The sequence below is a fragment of the Bos indicus x Bos taurus genome, chromosome 18 (assembly GCF_003369695.1).
Source record: "Bos indicus x Bos taurus breed Angus x Brahman F1 hybrid chromosome 18, Bos_hybrid_MaternalHap_v2.0, whole genome shotgun sequence".
In the NCBI taxonomy this organism is placed as follows: Eukaryota; Metazoa; Chordata; class Mammalia; order Artiodactyla; family Bovidae; genus Bos; species Bos indicus x Bos taurus.
Genome location: NC_040093.1, coordinates 2,209,490 through 2,227,445, shown reverse-complemented (window position 1 = coordinate 2,227,445; position 17,956 = coordinate 2,209,490). Strand labels below are relative to the sequence as shown.

Genomic DNA, 17,956 nt, shown 5'->3' with positions numbered 1-17,956 from the left:
CATCTGACCACACCAAGCCCAACGGGCTTTGCGGTCTGGTTTCTAGGGTTTTCCTCCACTGTGTGGAAAGTCCTTCCCCCGACACCCTCAGGCTGTCCTCCGATCTCCACACAATCAGTGGTTCTTTGGAGACGGACAGGCCTGGCTGTTGCTTTATCACCCGGCATCTCACTCCATCACTACGTTTCCTCAGTAGCAGTTTTCCAGCCTCGGTATGTATTTTATTTTTAACTCCATTTGTTTTCGGCTGTGCTGGGTCTTTGTTGCTGCTCAGGGCACAGGGCTCCTCTCCAGTCACGGGGCACAGGCTTCTCGCTGCAGTGACCTCTCTTGTGTGGACCCCAGGCTCTCGGGGCTCTGGGCTTCAGTAGTGGCGGCTCCCAGGCTTGGTGGTTGTGTCGCACGGCCTATGCTCTGGAGCCCTGTGACCTTCTTGGGTCAGGGATGGAACTCGTGTCCTCTCATTGGCAGGCACAGCCTTTACCTCCGAGCCCCCGGGGAAGCCCTATTATCCACTTTCTTAAGTACTACTTAACTGTTTTTGAAGTCTTATTCATATTTCATCATATTAACTTCTTGTGTTGATTCTTCGATAATGGTTCTAATACCCCTGTTTCTGAAGAGACTCAGTCTTTATATTCTATATTGCTTCTTTGAATTAGTTGCCTCCATCTTGGGCCTGTAAGTTAACATCCTTTGAGATAGAAGGAGGTGACAGAGGATGAGATGGTTTGATGGCATCACCAAATTAATGGACACGAGGTTGAGCAAACTCCTGGGGGATAGTGAAGGACAGGGAAGCCTGGCGTGCTGCAGTGCATGCAGTTAGCAAAGTGAAGTGGCTCTTTGTGACCCCATGGACTGTAGCCAACCAGGTTCCTCCATCCATGGGATTCTCCAGGCAAGAATACTTCAGTGGGTTGCCATTCCCTTCTCTTGGGGAACTTCTCCACCGAGGGAGCAAACCCATGTCTCTTGCATTGGCAGGCGGATTCTTTACCACTGAGCCTCCTGGGAAACCATGAGAGATTCTGAGAATGACCCAAGAAATGAAAAGAAATGGACCCTGGAACTGAAAGTTAACTGTATTTACAACAATCAAGATGACACTCATCAGACCAGTGATGACCACTTTTAAGATGGTTGTCAGAGCTGACTACACTGTTTCCGCCTGTAGCCCCCTCTCTCCATGTATAAAAGCTGTCACTCATTAATTGTCCAGGGTGGGAGGTGGGGGGAGTCAGCCATTGGACAAACGTCTGCCCCACCTCCACAGTTGTTGGAGAAGGAAATGGCAACCCAGTCCAGTACTCTTGCCTGGAATGCCATGGACGGAGGACCCTGGTAGGCTACAGTCCACGGGGCTGCAAAGAGTTGGACATGACTGAGCAACTCTCTGATGCTTTCTGATGCTTTCTTCAGGATCCTCTCCATTTGTTGCTTCTCCTGCACCTTCTCAAAGGCCACCTGGGCTGGGGTCCGCTTATTGAGGTGGTGCCCAGCTCCTCCTCCTGGTTCTTCCGGATTTTTCCCATCGTTTCCAGGAGTTTTGCCTTGTCTATGTCCTTTTTCTTCTTCCGCCGCTAACCAAACTAGGTAAAACTTTCAGATACCTATGCTTTGACTCCTTCCAACTCTCCAGGTAAATGAGAAAAGTATTTGATAGACCAGGAAAATCAATCTTACTACCAAAAAGTGCACGGGCTTCCCTGGTGGTAAAGAATCTGCCTGCAATACGGGAGACCTGGCTTTGATACCTGGGTTGGGAAGATCCCTTGGAGAAGGGAACAGCTACTGACTCATCTTCTGGCGTGGAGAATTCCATGGACTGTATATCCACGGGGTCACAAAGTGTTGGACATGACTGAAAGACTTTCACTTTACTTCTTTCCCAGCTGAGCCACAAGGGAAGCCCAAGAATACTAGAGTGAGTAGCGTATCTCTTCTCCAGCAGATCTTCCTGACCCAGGAATTACTACAGCATCTCCTGCATTGTAGGTGGATTCTTTACCACCTGAGCTATCAGAGACGTCTACCAGAAAACCAACATGAAGGCCTCTTTGATAAATTGTGTTTTTTTTTCCAGTGGAGTGTCTGTGTGAAACTGGATCCATGGATAAATTGGATTATCTAAAATGAGGTCATATAAATGGCTTGAACCACCCTTGCACAATCGCTGTGCTGATGGGGTAACAAGCAGGGACCCTTGCCATTTCCCTCGGCTCTCTATAAATAAGATGTTTCAGCCCCAGACACATTCTGATAGCCAGTCACCGACATGAGGAGCCTGACGGCAAGAGGGCTCCTAGGAGGTAAGTGATGAGTGAGAACGTCTAAGGAGAAGGTATGGGAATCAATACAGAAGGAGGTGGTGGGTTTCAGAAGGCTGGGTTTTCTACTCACCTTGCATCAGCTCAAAGATCTTGTGAAAGCGGTGGATCTCCCTTAAACTCCATATTAACTACAGTTGACTGCTGAGCTCTCTGTGAGGAAAAGAACTTCCTCACAGACTTTAAACATATAAATGGAACTTGGGAACTATAATGGAACACAGATCCTTCTCTTGCAGAAAAGACATTTTAAATAAGAGGTCTTTCAGGTTCCCCCTGCGTGCCTCCATCTGATTTATAGGTTTATAAATCACCCTGATTTATAGGGTGTTGCCACCCTCCATGCTGTGGTGTGGTGTGCTGCATTTATTCCTCAAGGCTTTCTGAACCCTGGCCCCCTGGGCTAAGCAGAGATGTTCGTCTGTGTTCATTGCTGTTAACCCACACAGAGGGAACCTCTCGGATTTACACAGGAGAACGATATTGTCCCAATTTCCATTTGAGAAAACTGACCCCGCACTCTTGTCCATTTAGAAATCCGAATCCACAGATGGGCAGCATGGACGCCTACGAGCAGGTCCAAAAGGGACCCCTGAAGCTCAAAGGAGTCACAGAGCTTGGCGTGACCAAGTGGAAGAAGAAAAAGGACACAGACAAGGCAAAACTCCTGGAAACGATGGGGAAAATCCAGAAGAACCAGGAGGAGGAGCTGAGGCGCCACCTCGACAAGCTGACCCCAGCCCAGGTGGCCTTTGAGAAGGTGCAGGAGAAGCGACAAATGGAGAGGATCCTGAAGAAAGCATCCAAAACCCACAAGCAGAGAGTGGAGGACTTCAACAGACACCTGGACACGCTCACGGAGCACTATGACATTCCTAAAGTCAGCTGGACCAAGTAGCCGCCCCACCCAGGAGATGGAGTATTGTCCAGGGAAAGCAGGAAGCAGAGTTGGGGTCATCTCTGGAGCCTTTGGAAACATTCTTTTACACACATCCTTTTGAGCCTTCTGCTGAGCCCGTGGTTATCAAAGTAATGGGCTCTTATTCTGGAACCGCATTAAAGAGAGACGGCCCTTTAAATTACAAAAAGAAAAAAGCAACATCCATGTCCAATGGTTCATTCAGCCTCCGGACCTGTGCGTTCACCAGGAGACCCACGTGGGCGAGAAGCCCTACAGCTGTGATCTCTGCCCCAAGAAGTTCCCCCACGACTCCACGCTGCACGCTCACCAGAGGACCCACACCCAAGAGAAGCCTTTCTGCTGTGAGCACTGTGAAAAAGCTTTCAACCACAGTGGGAAGCTCAGTGGTCCCACTCTGGGCTCGAGCTCTACATGTGCCCCCAGTGTGACCTGCCTTCTGCTCCCTGGGGTCTCTCACATCCCACCAGGAAACCCATTCCGAACCACTGGCCTAGGACCCTGCCCTCAGGTCCAAGTTGTTTCTGCTCCAAGAAGGAAATTCACAATGATTTGTCACTTCTGTAACACAAAGGGTGGATGACATGGGAAGAGCTTCGGAGGATATTGGGTCCAGGGGCTTCCATTTACATGAATGAGGAGGATATTTGAGTGATGGCTTATCGTTCCCTTTGGATTTTGTTTTCTACTTTAGTGTAGCCTGTTTCAATCAGTTTTTGCTTTCTTTTGTTATTCTTCTACTGAAAGCATGTCTCATTAGTTATCAGAACTTCATCATGAAACTGAGCCTACTGTTGACTGCTTTCCTGTTAGGTGGGACTTCATGTAAAACTGCATGTTCCCGGCACAGAGGCCAGGCTCTGCCGTGGAATTTAAATTTAAATAAACACATTTTTGTCAAAGAGTGTCTGGTATCTTCTAAGACTTTTCTACAGGGATAGGTGATAGCCGTGGTTTTGCCTACATGGCTATTACTATGCTGAGGTAGATTGACTCACGCCATACTTGTTCGGGGATTTCTTCCCAAGGTGTTTTGAAAAAGGAAGGATTCCGAAAGTGATAGGTGTCATTGTTTTTTCCTATTGGTGTACAACTTCTACTCTTCAAAAAGCCTACTAGAAATCGGGTCTTCTCACACCTTAGCCCATCGGATGATTTTAGAAAAGCCTTTGAAGACTTATCTCACAAGAACAGAAAGAAGACAGGAGTCAAACCGATCTGGCTTCCACCATCATGTCTATGACTCCGTCAAACTCTCCAGGCAGTGAGACCAAAAATTCAACAGATCATTAAAACCGGTCCGTTCACCCCAAAATGCAGTCCCCAAAGTCCAAAATCAATGAAATCCAAAAGGAAACCGAGGGATTTCCCTAGCGGTCCAGCGGGTGAGCCTCAGCGCTCCTCTGCAGGTGGCGTGGTTTCCTTCCGCGGCCTGGGAACTGAGCCCGCACCTGCCTCCCTGCTTGGCCAAAGATAGAACAAAACAAATACACAGAATCTGTCGCTAAATCACTATGGAGGCCTCTTTAGTAAATCATGGTTTGTTCTGAGAGAATTTCCATGGGCAATCGAATCCCTGTGATTAAGTAAAGTGGGATTATCTAGAATGGTTTGCCCCGCCCCCAACGAATCCATGCGCCGACTGCGTAACAGGCCGAGAGGTCCGGCATTTCTTCCAGCTCCATAGAGAGACGCTTCTCCGCCGGCCGAGTTTGAGAGCAAGTCCCCAACTGAGGAGGACCGAGGCGAGAAGGCTTCAAGGAGGTAATTGGTGGGAAATGTCTAACGAGAACTCTAGAAAGTCAGGGCACGTGGAAGTGGGTTTCAGTAAGTCCTGGCTTTCTGTTCACCTTGCATTCGCTCAGAGACCGTGTGAAATCCACCGATCTCCCTCCGGCCACACGGGAACTGTGGTTCATTTGTGGAACTCTTGAGTGAGATGAGATTGTTTCCACACTCCATGGTGTCCTGTGATGTGGTTCATTTTTCCAACAAGGGCTTTTAAGCATTGACCTGTGGACAGGTTTGACCACACAGATTCTTGTACTATAAGATGGATGTCGGAGGAATAAGAGAATGGATTCTTGTCCCTGGTGTGAAATTCTGAGGGGGGAATAATGTCCAGTATTTGGATGAGGGATGGTAAGGTGGATGAAAATAAAACTAATTGGCTGCATTCGTTTTTCTTTTTTGCCCTCATATTTCTGAATACTGAATCTATTACTGAGGAAAAGCAAGAGGAAATTCCTTTCCATTGGGGTCAGTTGTGCACCCACTTCCAGAAGCATTTGCCCAGAGTCCTGCTGAAAAACTCTACAGTCGGTATGACTGAGAACCAGACAAGGGGTCGTGGCCGCTTCGCGGACATCCCCGGAGCAGGGTCTCCAGCGTCTGCGCCATGCCAAGACACCCGAAGGGAAAACCCCGACTCCGACCTTGAAAAGTTGCGCGTTTGCTTCCGAACATTTAGCAGCTCGGACGAATCTGACCCGATCAAGGCTCTGAGGAGGCTCCATGAACTCTGCAGTCTGTGGCTGAGGCCGGATCTTCACACCAAGGAGGACATGGTGGACAGGCTGGTGCTGGAGCAGTTCGTGATGTGCATGCCGCCGGACATCCAGGTCTTAGTCAAAAGTAGTGGTGCCGAGACTTGTAAGGATCTGGAGGAGTTGCTGAGAAAGAAGCAGAAACTGCAGAAATGGGTGAGTGGGACCCTAGTGACCCTGTGAGACAGGGAACGGTGGCATGAGGGGCTGCGAGCTGGGAGATGAAGCAGAAGGATCAGAGGGCTTGGCTCTAAATCAGTGATTCCCACAGGCGTGAGCCCTTGGCCTGTGGCATCACTGGAGATGTTTCTTTGGTCCTCACTTTGAGCGTGTTGGTCTTTCAAATGTCATTCCCAAGAGGTGGGCTCCTAGAGTGGGATACACAATGAATACCTTTTTGGATTTTGTGAAGGGAGACTGATTCTATCTGAATTTTTCCTCACAGGCTGCTGTCCGTGTCCAAGGCGAGGATTTTTTGATGCCAGTCTCGGGTGTTGAGATGTTAGGATCTGAGGTCAGTGAGGGGCACGGTGAAGGAGACCGAGCCAGGGAGCCTCAGTCTACAGTCAGTGTGGTCCCTCCAGACGAGGGCCAGCCGGAATGGCAAGACGGGCAGCATCTGCCAGGAGCCAAGGACCTTTCGACGGGGCAGGTGAGTGTGATGTCCTGACCTCCAGTCTGGGAACAGGTAGAAGAGGGTCGGATGGGCGTGGCTGCAGAAGTAATTGGGAGAACTTGGCAAAGGACAGGAATGGACCCACTGCCTCCAGGAATTCCCATGGATGCATTCAATTCCCGGCCATTTTCCGTCCAGTGTGAGAATGAAGACAGTCCATCTTTCACAGTCCTTCACCATGAAACCTTGTGGCCTAAGGATGAGGGCAGAGGAGTCCTGTTTCCACGGGATGCTGCTGGGTCGCTTCATCAGGGGTAAATGCACTCACAGCTGTTTCACCCATGATGGATTTCGTCAGACCCACTAATATTGGGGGATATTGTAAACACCTTGAATTTATAACAAGTTCCCCGTTGGAGTCATTTTCCTCCTCAGATTTTGGAGTATGCCTGGAGACAGTGGATATTTTGGAAATGTGAATCGGGGGAGGAGATGCTACTGATTTCTCACGAATAGAGCTACATAGTATAAAATAGAGCTATACAGTATAACAGCTATACTGCTTATCATCTTATTATGCCCCAGGCCACCTTCCATGATGAAGACAAATCCAGGCAAGGTATCAACAAGTGGTGAAGTCAGGAGCCCTAGAGCCAGAATCCTCTGCTTTCAGATTCAGGGCCTGGAGAATGTGAGATGAGGTGGAGAGATATGTGCAAAGATAATTGGCAGAGCCAGCAGTGAAGTCTGGACTTTCGCCAGAGGTGGTCGGTATAGATCAAGGACAGACATGGGAATCAGAAGAGGACTGCCAATCAGGGTGATGGGAAGCAGTCAGGGCATATTCCCCAAACTGATATCCAGAAAGCTGGAGTGTGAGATCAGGGTACGAGGCGGGTGGGGAAAGAGGAGACAGAGCTTGCCGTGGGCTAAGGCAGTGGGATTGACTCTGCTTGGTTGCCCCTTGTCAGGGCCAGAAAGCTCTCCCGCCGGAGACCATTCCTGAAACAGGTGAACTGGAGTGTCAGACGCCCTCCAAGGAGAACTTGGAGAAGGACCTGCTGGAAGACACAGGAGTGACAAGAACCCTTTTGTCTCAAGAGCGTGAACTTCTGCAGAATCATGGTGAGTATTAAAAACTTGGAGACCACAGGAGGTACTGACTGCCTCCACTGATGTCCAGGAAGGGGTACCCAGCATTCCCTTCCCTGGTGTTGTGGGGTAGGAGTTGGTTCTCCAATGCCAACCTTCTCCATCGTCAACATTCAAGAGTGTTTCATCAGCTAGACTCTTAGGTAGTTTGGTTGCTGGGAAGTCTGTAGCCAAGATTAGGGATGGTTCCAATGAGGCCTGGCACCATGGAAAATGCTCCTTGATAAATATGGTGCTGAATGTCTTCTTTCAGCAGATTCTGGGAGGGCAGAGAGAGAGGGGAGAGTCCCCAGGAAGGAAGTGATACTTTAAATGTGGCTCTGAACCCTTTCCTTTTGTGTTCCAGAAGGAGATGTTTCCACTCCAAGTGGATCCAGACGAGGTCCTCTGAAGAATCGCAGACATGTCAAAAGGAAGCGGGACAGCACTCCCACTTGCAAAGACGTGGGTAAAGAAGCAGCCACGTGTTTGGACCAAGGCGAGTTCTCAGGACAGCTTGGGTCCCGTTCCGTTGGTGCATTTGGCAACGTGGGACCCACCAGTCATTCTGAGGGAGCAGGAACCCCGGGACGGGCACGCTCTGAATGCAAGGTGTGCAAAAAGAGCTTTCCTTATCAATATCAGCTTACTGTGCACCAGAGGACACACACAGGAGAGAGGCCCTTTAAATGCGACATCTGTGCCAAAGGGTTCATACAGCCTTCAGACCTGCGGGTTCACCAGCGGATCCACACTGGTGAGAAGCCCTACAGCTGTGATATCTGCCTCAAGAAGTTCACCCACAACTCCACGATGCATGCTCACAAAGTGACCCATTCCCAGGAGAAGCCTTTCCGCTGTGAGCACTGTGACAGAGCCTTCGCCTACCGAGCGAACCTCACTGTTCACCGACGCACCCACTCTGGCCTCAAGCCCTACGTGTGCCCCGAGTGTCACAGGGCCTTCAGTCAGCTGGGGTCTTTCAAACGCCACCGGAAAATCCATTCCAGATGACTGGCTCAGGACCCTGCTCTCAGGTCCAGGTCTTTTGTGTTCTAATGAGAAAATTGAGAATGATTTGTCACCTGTGTGATACAAAGTGTGGATGACAGGGGAGGGGCTTAGGAGGATCGTGGAACCCAGTGGGATTCCATTCGCGTGAATTAGGATACTTGAGTGTTGACTTACTTTTCCCGTTGGATTTTGTTTTCTACTTTGCTATAGACTATAGTTTTCTTTTTCATTTGTTTATTTTCAATTGGAGGATAATTGCCTTATGGTGTTAGACTCTGGTTTTCTTACATGTTTTCGCTTTGTGTTGTTCTTGTTCTTCCAATGAAGCTGTGTCTCACTGGTTCTCAGTACCTCATCATCAGAGTGAGGCTACTGCTGATTGCCTTCTTGTCAGGAGTGATACCTTGTAAAATAGGATGCTCCTAGCAGGACAGCTAGATTAAATACAGGATCACGAGTGAAATTTAAGTTTCAAATAAACAAACACGTTTCTATCAAAGACCTGTGTGTTTTCTCTTCTAAGACTTTGCTAACTGCCGCTAAGTCATTCCAGTCGTGTCTGACATTGTGGGACCCCATAGATGGCAGCCCACCAGGCTCCCCTGTCCCTGGGGTTCTCCAGGCAAGAACACTGCAGTGGGTTGCCATTTCCTTCTCCAATGCATGAAAGGGAAATGTGAAAGTGAAGTCGCTCAGTCGTGTCCGACTCATAGCGACCGCATGGACTGTAACCCACCAGGCTCCTCCATCCATGGGATTTTCCTGGCAAGAGCGCTGGAGTGGGGCAGCATTGCTTTCTCCTCTTTTTCCCTACTGGTGTACAACTTCTGGTTTCTGTGATGCCTCTCCTAAATGGTTTCTTACAGTAGATCTCATCAGCTGATTTTAGACAAAAGTCTTTGATATCTTATTTCATGAGAAAGAAACAAGATTAGGAAACCCAATTTGATTACAACCATTGGATTACAATTATTGGACTGCCTCACAGTCTCCAAGCAGAGAGAAAAAATTCATCAGATCAGGAAAATCAATCTGTTTCACCAGGAAATGACATCCACGAAGTATAAAGTAAATAAAATACATTAGAGAAAGTTTACTGCCAAACCAATATGGTGGCCTCTTTAATAGTTCTTCCTGTTGGAGTCTCCACAGGATATGGAATCTACCCAGATTATCCAAAGTGGTTCCTTCCATGCCCTTTATCCAATCACTGGGATGATGAGGTTATGGCTGGAAACCCCTGGAGTTTCACCCAAGTCTCTATAAATACAGACATTTCAGCTCCAGACACACTTTGAGAGCCAGTGCCTGACCTGAGGAGGCTGAAGGCAAGAAACCTGGAAGGGGTAAGCGATGAGTGGGCACCTCCAAGGAGGATGCCTAGAAATCAGGACACACGGGTGGGTTTCAGAAAGGTCTCGCTTTCTGTTCATCCTACATTAGCTGGGAGACCTTGTGACAGGAGATCTTCCTCTAACCCCATGTTTAATCGAGCTCTTCTGCAAGGGGATAAGAATGTTTCCACACATGTTGCTGTGAGGTGGCTGGTTTTCTTCAAGGGTTTCTGAGCGGCATCCTATGGCCATTTAAAAACTACATATATATTTATTATTAGTTTTAAGTTTTTTAATTCATTCATTTTGGCTGGCCTGGGTCTTCTTTGCTGTGAGGGCTTTCTCTAGTTGTAGCTAGAGGGGACTACTGTCTAGCTGAGGGGTATGGGCTTTCATTGCGGTGGCTTCTCCCATGGCAGAGCTGGGAGTCTAGAGCTCAGGTTCAGTAGTTGCCCCTCTCAAGCTCAAGAGTTCTGGTGCACAGGCGTAGAGGCAGGCAGGGTCTTCCCATATGAGGAATCAAACCCATGTCCCCTGCATTGGCAGCAGATTCTTAGCCACTGGACCACCAAGGAAGCCCTATGGTCATTTCTGACCAGACAGTTTTATGAAATATTGAATGAGTCGAGCAATGGTGTCCAATATTGGGATGTAGGGGAGACAGAAGGGTGGAAAAAAATGAAACCCATTTGTTTCTTTCTTTTTTTTTTTTTGTCTCCCTAGACTTCTAACCAGTGACTTTAATGCTGAGGAAAAGCAGAGGAAATCCATTTCCATAGGTGTCAACTGGGCACCCACTTCTAGAAGCATTTGCTCAGAGTCCTACTGGAAATTTCCTCCATCAATAGGGCTGAGGACCAGACATTTTTTCAGGGTTGTGGACACATCACAGACAGCCCTGGGGCTGAGTCACCGGCATCCGTGCCACCCCAAGACACACTCATGGAAAACTCAGACTGTGACCAGGAAACCTGGCACGTCCGGTTCAGAACATTTAGCAGCTCGGAGGAGTCAGACCCCATCGAGGATCTGAGGAGACTCCGTGAACTCTGCCATCTGTGGCTGAGGCCAGATCTTCACACCAAGGAGCAGATGATGGACAGGCTGGTGCTGGAGCAGTTCATGATCTGCGTGCCCCTGGAGTGCCAGGTCCTGCTCAAAGAAAGTGGGGTGCAGAGTTGCAAAGCCCTGGAGGACGTGCTGAGAAATAAGCAGAAACCCAAGAACTGGGTGAGTAGGACCTTAGTGATGGGTGTGGGATGAGGAGACACGTGCAAGCTGCAGGGATCACAAGATAGGACCTGCGGGTTTGGCTATTCCCAAACAGGTGAGAGAAGTTCACAGTTGGGCAATTTGGGAGATACTTTTGGCTATCTCAACTCGAAGGATGTAGATCTTCTACAGCAAACGGGAGCTTCTATTGTCAATGCCATTGGATGCCTGAAAGCTACATTCCAGGTCTTATAGAGACTGATCTTGATTGATTTCTCCCCTCACCGACCATAGTCTGCATACAAGGGAAGAAATATCTTGTGTGTGATCCCAACATTGAGATGGTTGAAGCCAAGGCCTGTCACACGGACGATGAGAGAGACCCATGCGGGGAGCCCCAACCCCCCTCAAGGGTCATACCTCCAGAGGATGGCGAGTAGGGAAGCCAAGAGCTGCAGAATCTGCCAGGAGCCACAGACCTGTCTAGGGAGCAGGTGAGAGAGTGGAAGCAGGTAGAAGAGAGTGAGGTGGGTGTGGCTGCTGGAGCAATGGGGAGATTTGGCAAAGGACAGGAATGGACTCATTGCTTCCAGAAATTCCCATGGATACATTCAGTTCCGAGGCATTTTTTCTAGTAACTGTGAGAATGAAGCTCATCCATCTTTGTCCCTCTGCCATGAAAGCATCTATTCTTAGGAGTGGGGAGAAGGGAATCCTGTCTTCCTCACATGATGCTAGGTTCAATTTGCTGCAGGTAAATGCACTGACAGCGGATTTACCCACGGCCACTTTGCCCAAGGGAACTTCATATTTCAGAATATGATCATTCCTTGCAACTGAAGGAGTGACTCCAAAGTGGACTCAAAATGCCCCCCAGTAGACATTGGGCTTCCCTGGTGGCTCAGATGGTGAAGAATCTGCTGACAATGCAGGAGACCTGGGTTCGATCCCTGGGTCAGGAAGATCCCTGTAGATGGAATGGCTACACACTCTAATGTTCTTGCCTGGAGAATCCCATGAACAGAGGAACCTGGCAGCTATAGTCCATGGGGTTGCAGAAAGTCAGACAAAACTGAGCGACTAACACTTTCCCTTTCAGACATTGAAAAATGAATGGAAAACAGTTGATTTTTTCAAATAAGGTTGGGTATGGGCAGGGGATGCTATTGACTTGCATGGAGTAGAGACCGAGAATACTGGTTGTCATCTTCCTATGTACTGGGTAACCACCATCACAAAGATACATCCAGGCAAAGTCTCCAACAATGATGGAGTCAAGAGAGCTGGACCTAGAGTTCTTTACTTCCAGAGTCAGGGGCAGGCAGGAGTGGGTATGATTTGGAGAGACCTATGCATGGAGAAGTCAGAGTGCCAACTGTGATGTCCTGATTTGATTGCAAGATACAGTCTGTATAGATCCAGGACAGCCTTGAGTATCAGGAGATGATTATCAATCAGGGTGATGGGGTGGACCAGAAGAAGTCAGGGCATATCCCCTAAAATGACATAAGTTGAAGTCTTAGATTAAGATATGAAGTAGATGGGGAAACAGGAAAAAGTTTTCCACAGACTAAGGTAGATGGGTTATTGACTCTGCTTGTTTGTCCCTTGTCAGGAGCAGAGAGCTCTCCCACCAGGGACTGTTCCTGACATAGGTGAGCTGGAGGGTCAGACGCCCAGGGAGAAGTTGGAGAAGGAATACACGGGAGAGCCAAAAACCCTTCCATCTCAAGCACCTGAACTTCTGAAGGGTCCTGGTGAGTATTCAAAACTGTGAAATTCAGCAGTTAGTGACTCCCTCATATGGTGGCATGGGGCTGGGTAGCCAGCATCATCATGCTTGGATGGGTCGGATGGAGATCATTGTCCAGTGCCAACCTTCTCCATCATCAACGTTCCAGAGTCCCACAGTCCAAACTCTGAGCCTCGTTGCTTGATGGGAACTTCTCAGCCAACATCAGGGTTCCAGTGAGGCCAGCAGCACAGAAAATGCTCCTTGTTAAATGTGGTGCTGAATGTCTTTCAGCAGATTCTGGGAGCATAGAGAGACAGAAGAATCCTCAAAAAGGAATTGGTATTTAAAATGTGGCTCCTGAACCCTTTCCTTCTATGTTTCAGAGGGAGACGTTTCCACTACGAGTGGATCCAGATGAGGGCCTCTGAAGAATCGAAGACGTGTCAAAAGGAAACGGGACAGCAGTCCCACTTGCCAAGACGTGTGTCAAGAAGCAGCCACGTGTTTGGACCAAGAAGAGTTCTCAGGACAGCTTGGGTCCCGTTCCGTTGGTGCATCTGGCACCGTGGGACCCACCAGTCTTCCTGAGAGAGCAGAAACCCTGGGACGGGCACCCTCTGAATGCAAGGTGTGCAAAAAGAGCTTTCCTTATCAATCTCAGCTTACCGTGCACCAGAGGACACACACAGGAGAGAGGCCCTTCCAATGCGACATCTGTGCCAAAGGGTTCATACAGCTTTCAGATCTGCGGGTTCACGAGCAGATCCACACTGGTGTGAAGCCCTACAGCTGTGATCTCTGCCTCAAGAAGTTCACCCACGACTCCACGCTGCACACTCACAAGAGGACCCACACCCAGGAGAAGCCTTTCCGCTGTGAGCACTGTGACAGAGCTTTCAGCCACCGAGGGAACCTCAACGTTCACCGACGCACCCACTCTGGCCTCAAGCCCTACGTGTGCCCCGAGTGTCACAGTGCCTTCCGTCAGCTGGGCACATTCACACACCACCAGAAAATCCATTCCAGGTGACTGGCTCAGGACCCTGCCCTCAGGTCCGAGTGCCTTCTGCTCCGAGAAGGAAATCGGGATTATTCATCACTTATGTGATACAAAGAAAGGGTGACATGTGAAGAACTTACGATCACACTGGAACCCGATGGGGTTCCAGTCACATGAATGTGGTGAATATTGAGTGATGACTTATCTTTCCCTGCAGATTTTGTTTTCTACTTTAGTGTAGCCTGTGTTTTTGTCATAACTTTTGGCTCTGTGTTGTTCTTCTTCAGAGAATGCAGGTCTCATTAGTTTTCAGTACTTCTTTATGAAACTGAGGTGACTGCTGATTGTCTCCCCATTAGGCAAGATTTAATTGTACAATAGGATGCTCTTAGCAGAGTGGCCAGATGAAAAAGAGGATCACCAGTGAAATATAAATTTCAAATAAACAAAGACATTTCTGTCAAACAAGTGTCCTGTGTATTTCCCCTTCCAAGATTTTTTTTCTTATTATTTTTATTTTTTAACTTTACAATCTTGTACTGTTTTTGCCATATATCAACATGAATCCACAACAGGTATACTCATGTTCCCCATCCTGAACCCTCCTCCCTCCTCCTTCCCCGTACCATCCCTGTGGGTCGTCCGAGTGCAGTAGCCCAAAGCATCTACTATCGTGCATCAAAACTGGACTGGTGACTTGTTTCATATATGATATTATACATGTTTCAATGCCATTCTCCCAAGTCATCCCACCCTATCCCCAAGTTTTTTTATATGGAGTAGATGATAGCTGCGGTTTGTTACATGGCCATTATTATGTGGAGATATCATCCTTCTGTAAGACTTCCCCAGTGACTCAGCGGTAAAGAATACGCCTGCAGCACAGAAGACCCAGGTTCGATCCCTTCATCAGGAAGATCCCCTGGAGAAGGGAATGGCAACCCACTCCAATATTCTTGCCTGGAGAATCCCATGGACAGAGGAGCCTGGCAGGCTATGGTCTGTTGGGTTGCAAAGAGTCGGACATGACTGAAGCGACTGAGCACCCACGTGAGCATTTAAAGCAACTGTATTCTTTTGGAATTATGAACTGTTAGGTAATGTAATATTAATGCCCTTTTGAACACTGAGATTCTAGGGTGTCTCTGCTTGAAAAGATTCTTCAAGGTAGCACTCTTTCATCCCACCTGGCTCTCCTCCAGCAGAAATGAAGACAGGTCATTTGGAGCAGAATGGAGATAATAAAGTATTTTTTTTCAAAGAATCAGCATTTTCTTCTATGAATGAGCCTGGGAATTTGTTGGGGGCGGCAAACTCAAGGATGACATTTTAATAGATATTGGTGTCTGGCTGCTCGCACTTAAAAGCCAATACAGAGGCCAGGTAGGGGAAAGGAAAGTTAGCTTTATTCTGGATGCCAGCCACTGTTGAAAGTGAAAGTGAAGTCGCTCAGTTATGTCCAGCTTTTTGTGACCCCGTGGACTGTAGCCTAACATGGTCCTCTGTCCATGGCATTTTCCAGGCAAGAGTACTGGACTGGGTTGCCATTTCCTTCTCCAACAACTGTGGAGGCGGGCCAGACGTCTGTCTAATGGCTGACTCCCCCCACCTCCCACCCCGGACAATTAATGAGCAAGAGCTTTTATATATGGAGGGAGGGGGCTACAGGCAGAAACAGTGCAGTCAGCTCTGACAATCATCCTGAAACTGGTCATCACTGGTCTGATCAGTGTCATCTTGATTGTTGTCAATACAGTTAACCTTCAGTTCCAAAGTCCATTTGTTTTCATTTCTGGGGTCAATTCTCAGAATTGTGTCAGCTTCTCTCATGGTTTCCCAGGAGGCTCAGTGGTAAAGAATCCGCCTGCCAATGCAGGAGACGTGAGTTTGCTACCTCAGTGGGAAAGATCCCCGAGAGAATGGAATGGCAACCCACTGCAGTATTCTTGCCTGGAGAATCCCATGGACGGAGGAATCTGGTTGGCTACAGTCCATGGGGTCAGAAAGAGCCACTTCACTTTCTTTTACTTTGCAACTCCATGCACTGCAGCATGTCAGGCTTCCCTGTCTTTCATTATCTCCCAGGAGTTTGCTCAAACTCGTGTCCATTGAGTCGGTGACGCCATCCAACCATCTCATACTCTGTCACCGCCTTCTACCTCAAAGGATGTTAACTTACAGGCCCAAGATGGAGGCAACTAATTCAAAGAAGCAATATAGAATATAAAGACTAGGTGTCTTCAGAAACAGGGGTATTAGAACCATTATCGAGGAATCAACACAAGAAATTAATACGATGAAATATGAATAAGATTTCAAAAAACAGACACAGTTAAATACTAGTTAAGAAAAGTGAGTAACAGGGCTTCCCCGGGGGCTCGGAGGTAAAGGCTGTGCCTGCCAGCGAGAGCACACGAGTTCCATCCCTGACCCGAGAAGGTGCCAGGGCTCAGGAGCAACTAAGGCCACGCGACACAACCACCGAGCCTGGGAGCCGCGACTACTGAAGCCCAGAGCCCCGAGAGCCTGGGCTCCGCACAAGAGAGGTCACTGCAGTGAGAGGCCTGTGCCCCGTGACTGGAGAGGAGCCCTGCATCGCGAGCAGCAACAAAGACCCAGCACAGCCGAAAATAAATGGATTTAAAAATAAAATACATACCGAGGCTGAGAAACTGCTATTGTAGAAACGTGGTGATGGAGTGAGATGCCGGGTGATAAAGCAACAGCCAGGCCTGTCCGTCTCAAAGAACCACTTATTGTGTGGAGATCGGAAGACAGCCTGAGGGTGTCGGGGGAAGGACTTTCCAGACTAAAACCCTAGGCACCAGTCTGCAAAGACAGTTGGGCTTGGTGTGGTCACGTGTGCAAGGTGGCTGGGGAGTGGAGGAGAAGGTAGAGAGTGTGAGGAGCGGTTCCCTCCACGGCTGTGAGAAAGGATTTGGATATGCCAAGGGAACATTTCATGCAAGGATGGGCACAATAAAGGACAGAAATTGTATGGACACAAGAGAAGCAGAAGATATTAAGAAGAGGTGTCAAGAATATACAGAACTATACAAAAAAGATCTTCATGACCCAGATAATCCCAAAGGTGTGATCACTCACCTAGAGCCAGACATTCTGGAATGTGAAGTCAAGTGGGCTTTAGGAAGAATCACTATGAACAAAGCTAGTGGAGGTGATGGAATTCCAGTTGAGCTATTTCAAATCCTCAGACATGATGCTGTGAAAGTGTTGCACTCAAGAAGTCAGCAAATTTGAAAAACTCAGCAGTGGCCAGAGTGCCCCACCCTCCACAGTTGTTGGAGAAGGAAATGGCAACCCAGTCCGGTACTCTTGCCCGGAAAATGCCATGGATGGTGGAGCCTGGTAGGCTACAGTCCATGGGGTTGCAAAGAGTTGGACTTGACTAAGCAACTACACTTTCACTTTCAACAGTTTCTGGCATCCAAAATAAAGCTAACTTTCCTTTCCCCCAACCTGGCCTCTGTATTGGCTTTTAAGTGTGAGCAGCCAGACACCAATATCTATTACAATATCATCCTTGAGTTTGCCGCCCTCAACAAATTCCCAGGCTAATTAATAGAAGAAAACGCTGATTCTTTGAACAGAAATACTTTATTACCTCCATTCTGCTCCAAATGAGCTCTCTTCCTTTCTGCTGGAGGAGAGCCAGGTGGGATGAAAGAGTGCTACCTTGAAGAATCTTTTCAAGCAGAGACACCCTAGAATCTCAGTGTTCAAAAGGGCATTAATATTACATTACCTAACAGTTCAAAATTCCAAAAGAATACAGTAACTTTAAATGCTCGAGTGGGTGCTCAGTCACTTCAGTCATGTCCGACTCTTTGCAACCCAACAGACCATAGCCTGCCAGGCTCCTCTGTCCATGGGATTCTCCAGGCAAGAATACTGGAGTTGGTTGCCATTCCCTTCTCCAGGGGATCTTCCTGATGAAGGGATCGAACCTGGGTCTTCTATGGTGCAGGTGGCTTGTTTATCGCTGAGTCACTGGGGAAGCCTTACAGAGGGATGATATTTCCACATAATAATGGCCATGTAACAAGCCACAGCTATCATCTACTCCACATAAAAAATCTTGGGGATAGGGTGGGATGA

General features: G+C 48.2%; 1 protein-coding gene and 2 pseudogenes across 1 annotated transcript; all 3 read left to right on the top strand.

Annotated features, from left to right (window-relative positions):
• The first annotated feature begins 2,889 nt into the window (after window positions 1-2,889).
• Window positions 2,890-3,231, top strand: LOC113875863 (annotated as a pseudogene).
• Window positions 3,232-5,573: 2,342 nt separating this feature from the next.
• LOC113876178 (zinc finger and SCAN domain-containing protein 5B-like) lies at window positions 5,574-8,556 on the top strand. Its single transcript, XM_027515107.1, has 4 exons — window positions 5,574-5,951; window positions 6,241-6,447; window positions 7,383-7,536; window positions 7,910-8,556. Exons 1-4 carry the CDS (start codon window positions 5,574-5,576, stop codon window positions 8,554-8,556), a joined length of 1,386 nt encoding a protein of 461 aa, XP_027370908.1.
• A 1,965-nt stretch (window positions 8,557-10,521) lies between these two features.
• Window positions 10,522-13,867, top strand: LOC113875799 (annotated as a pseudogene).
• Window positions 13,868-17,956: the final 4,089 nt, after the last annotated feature.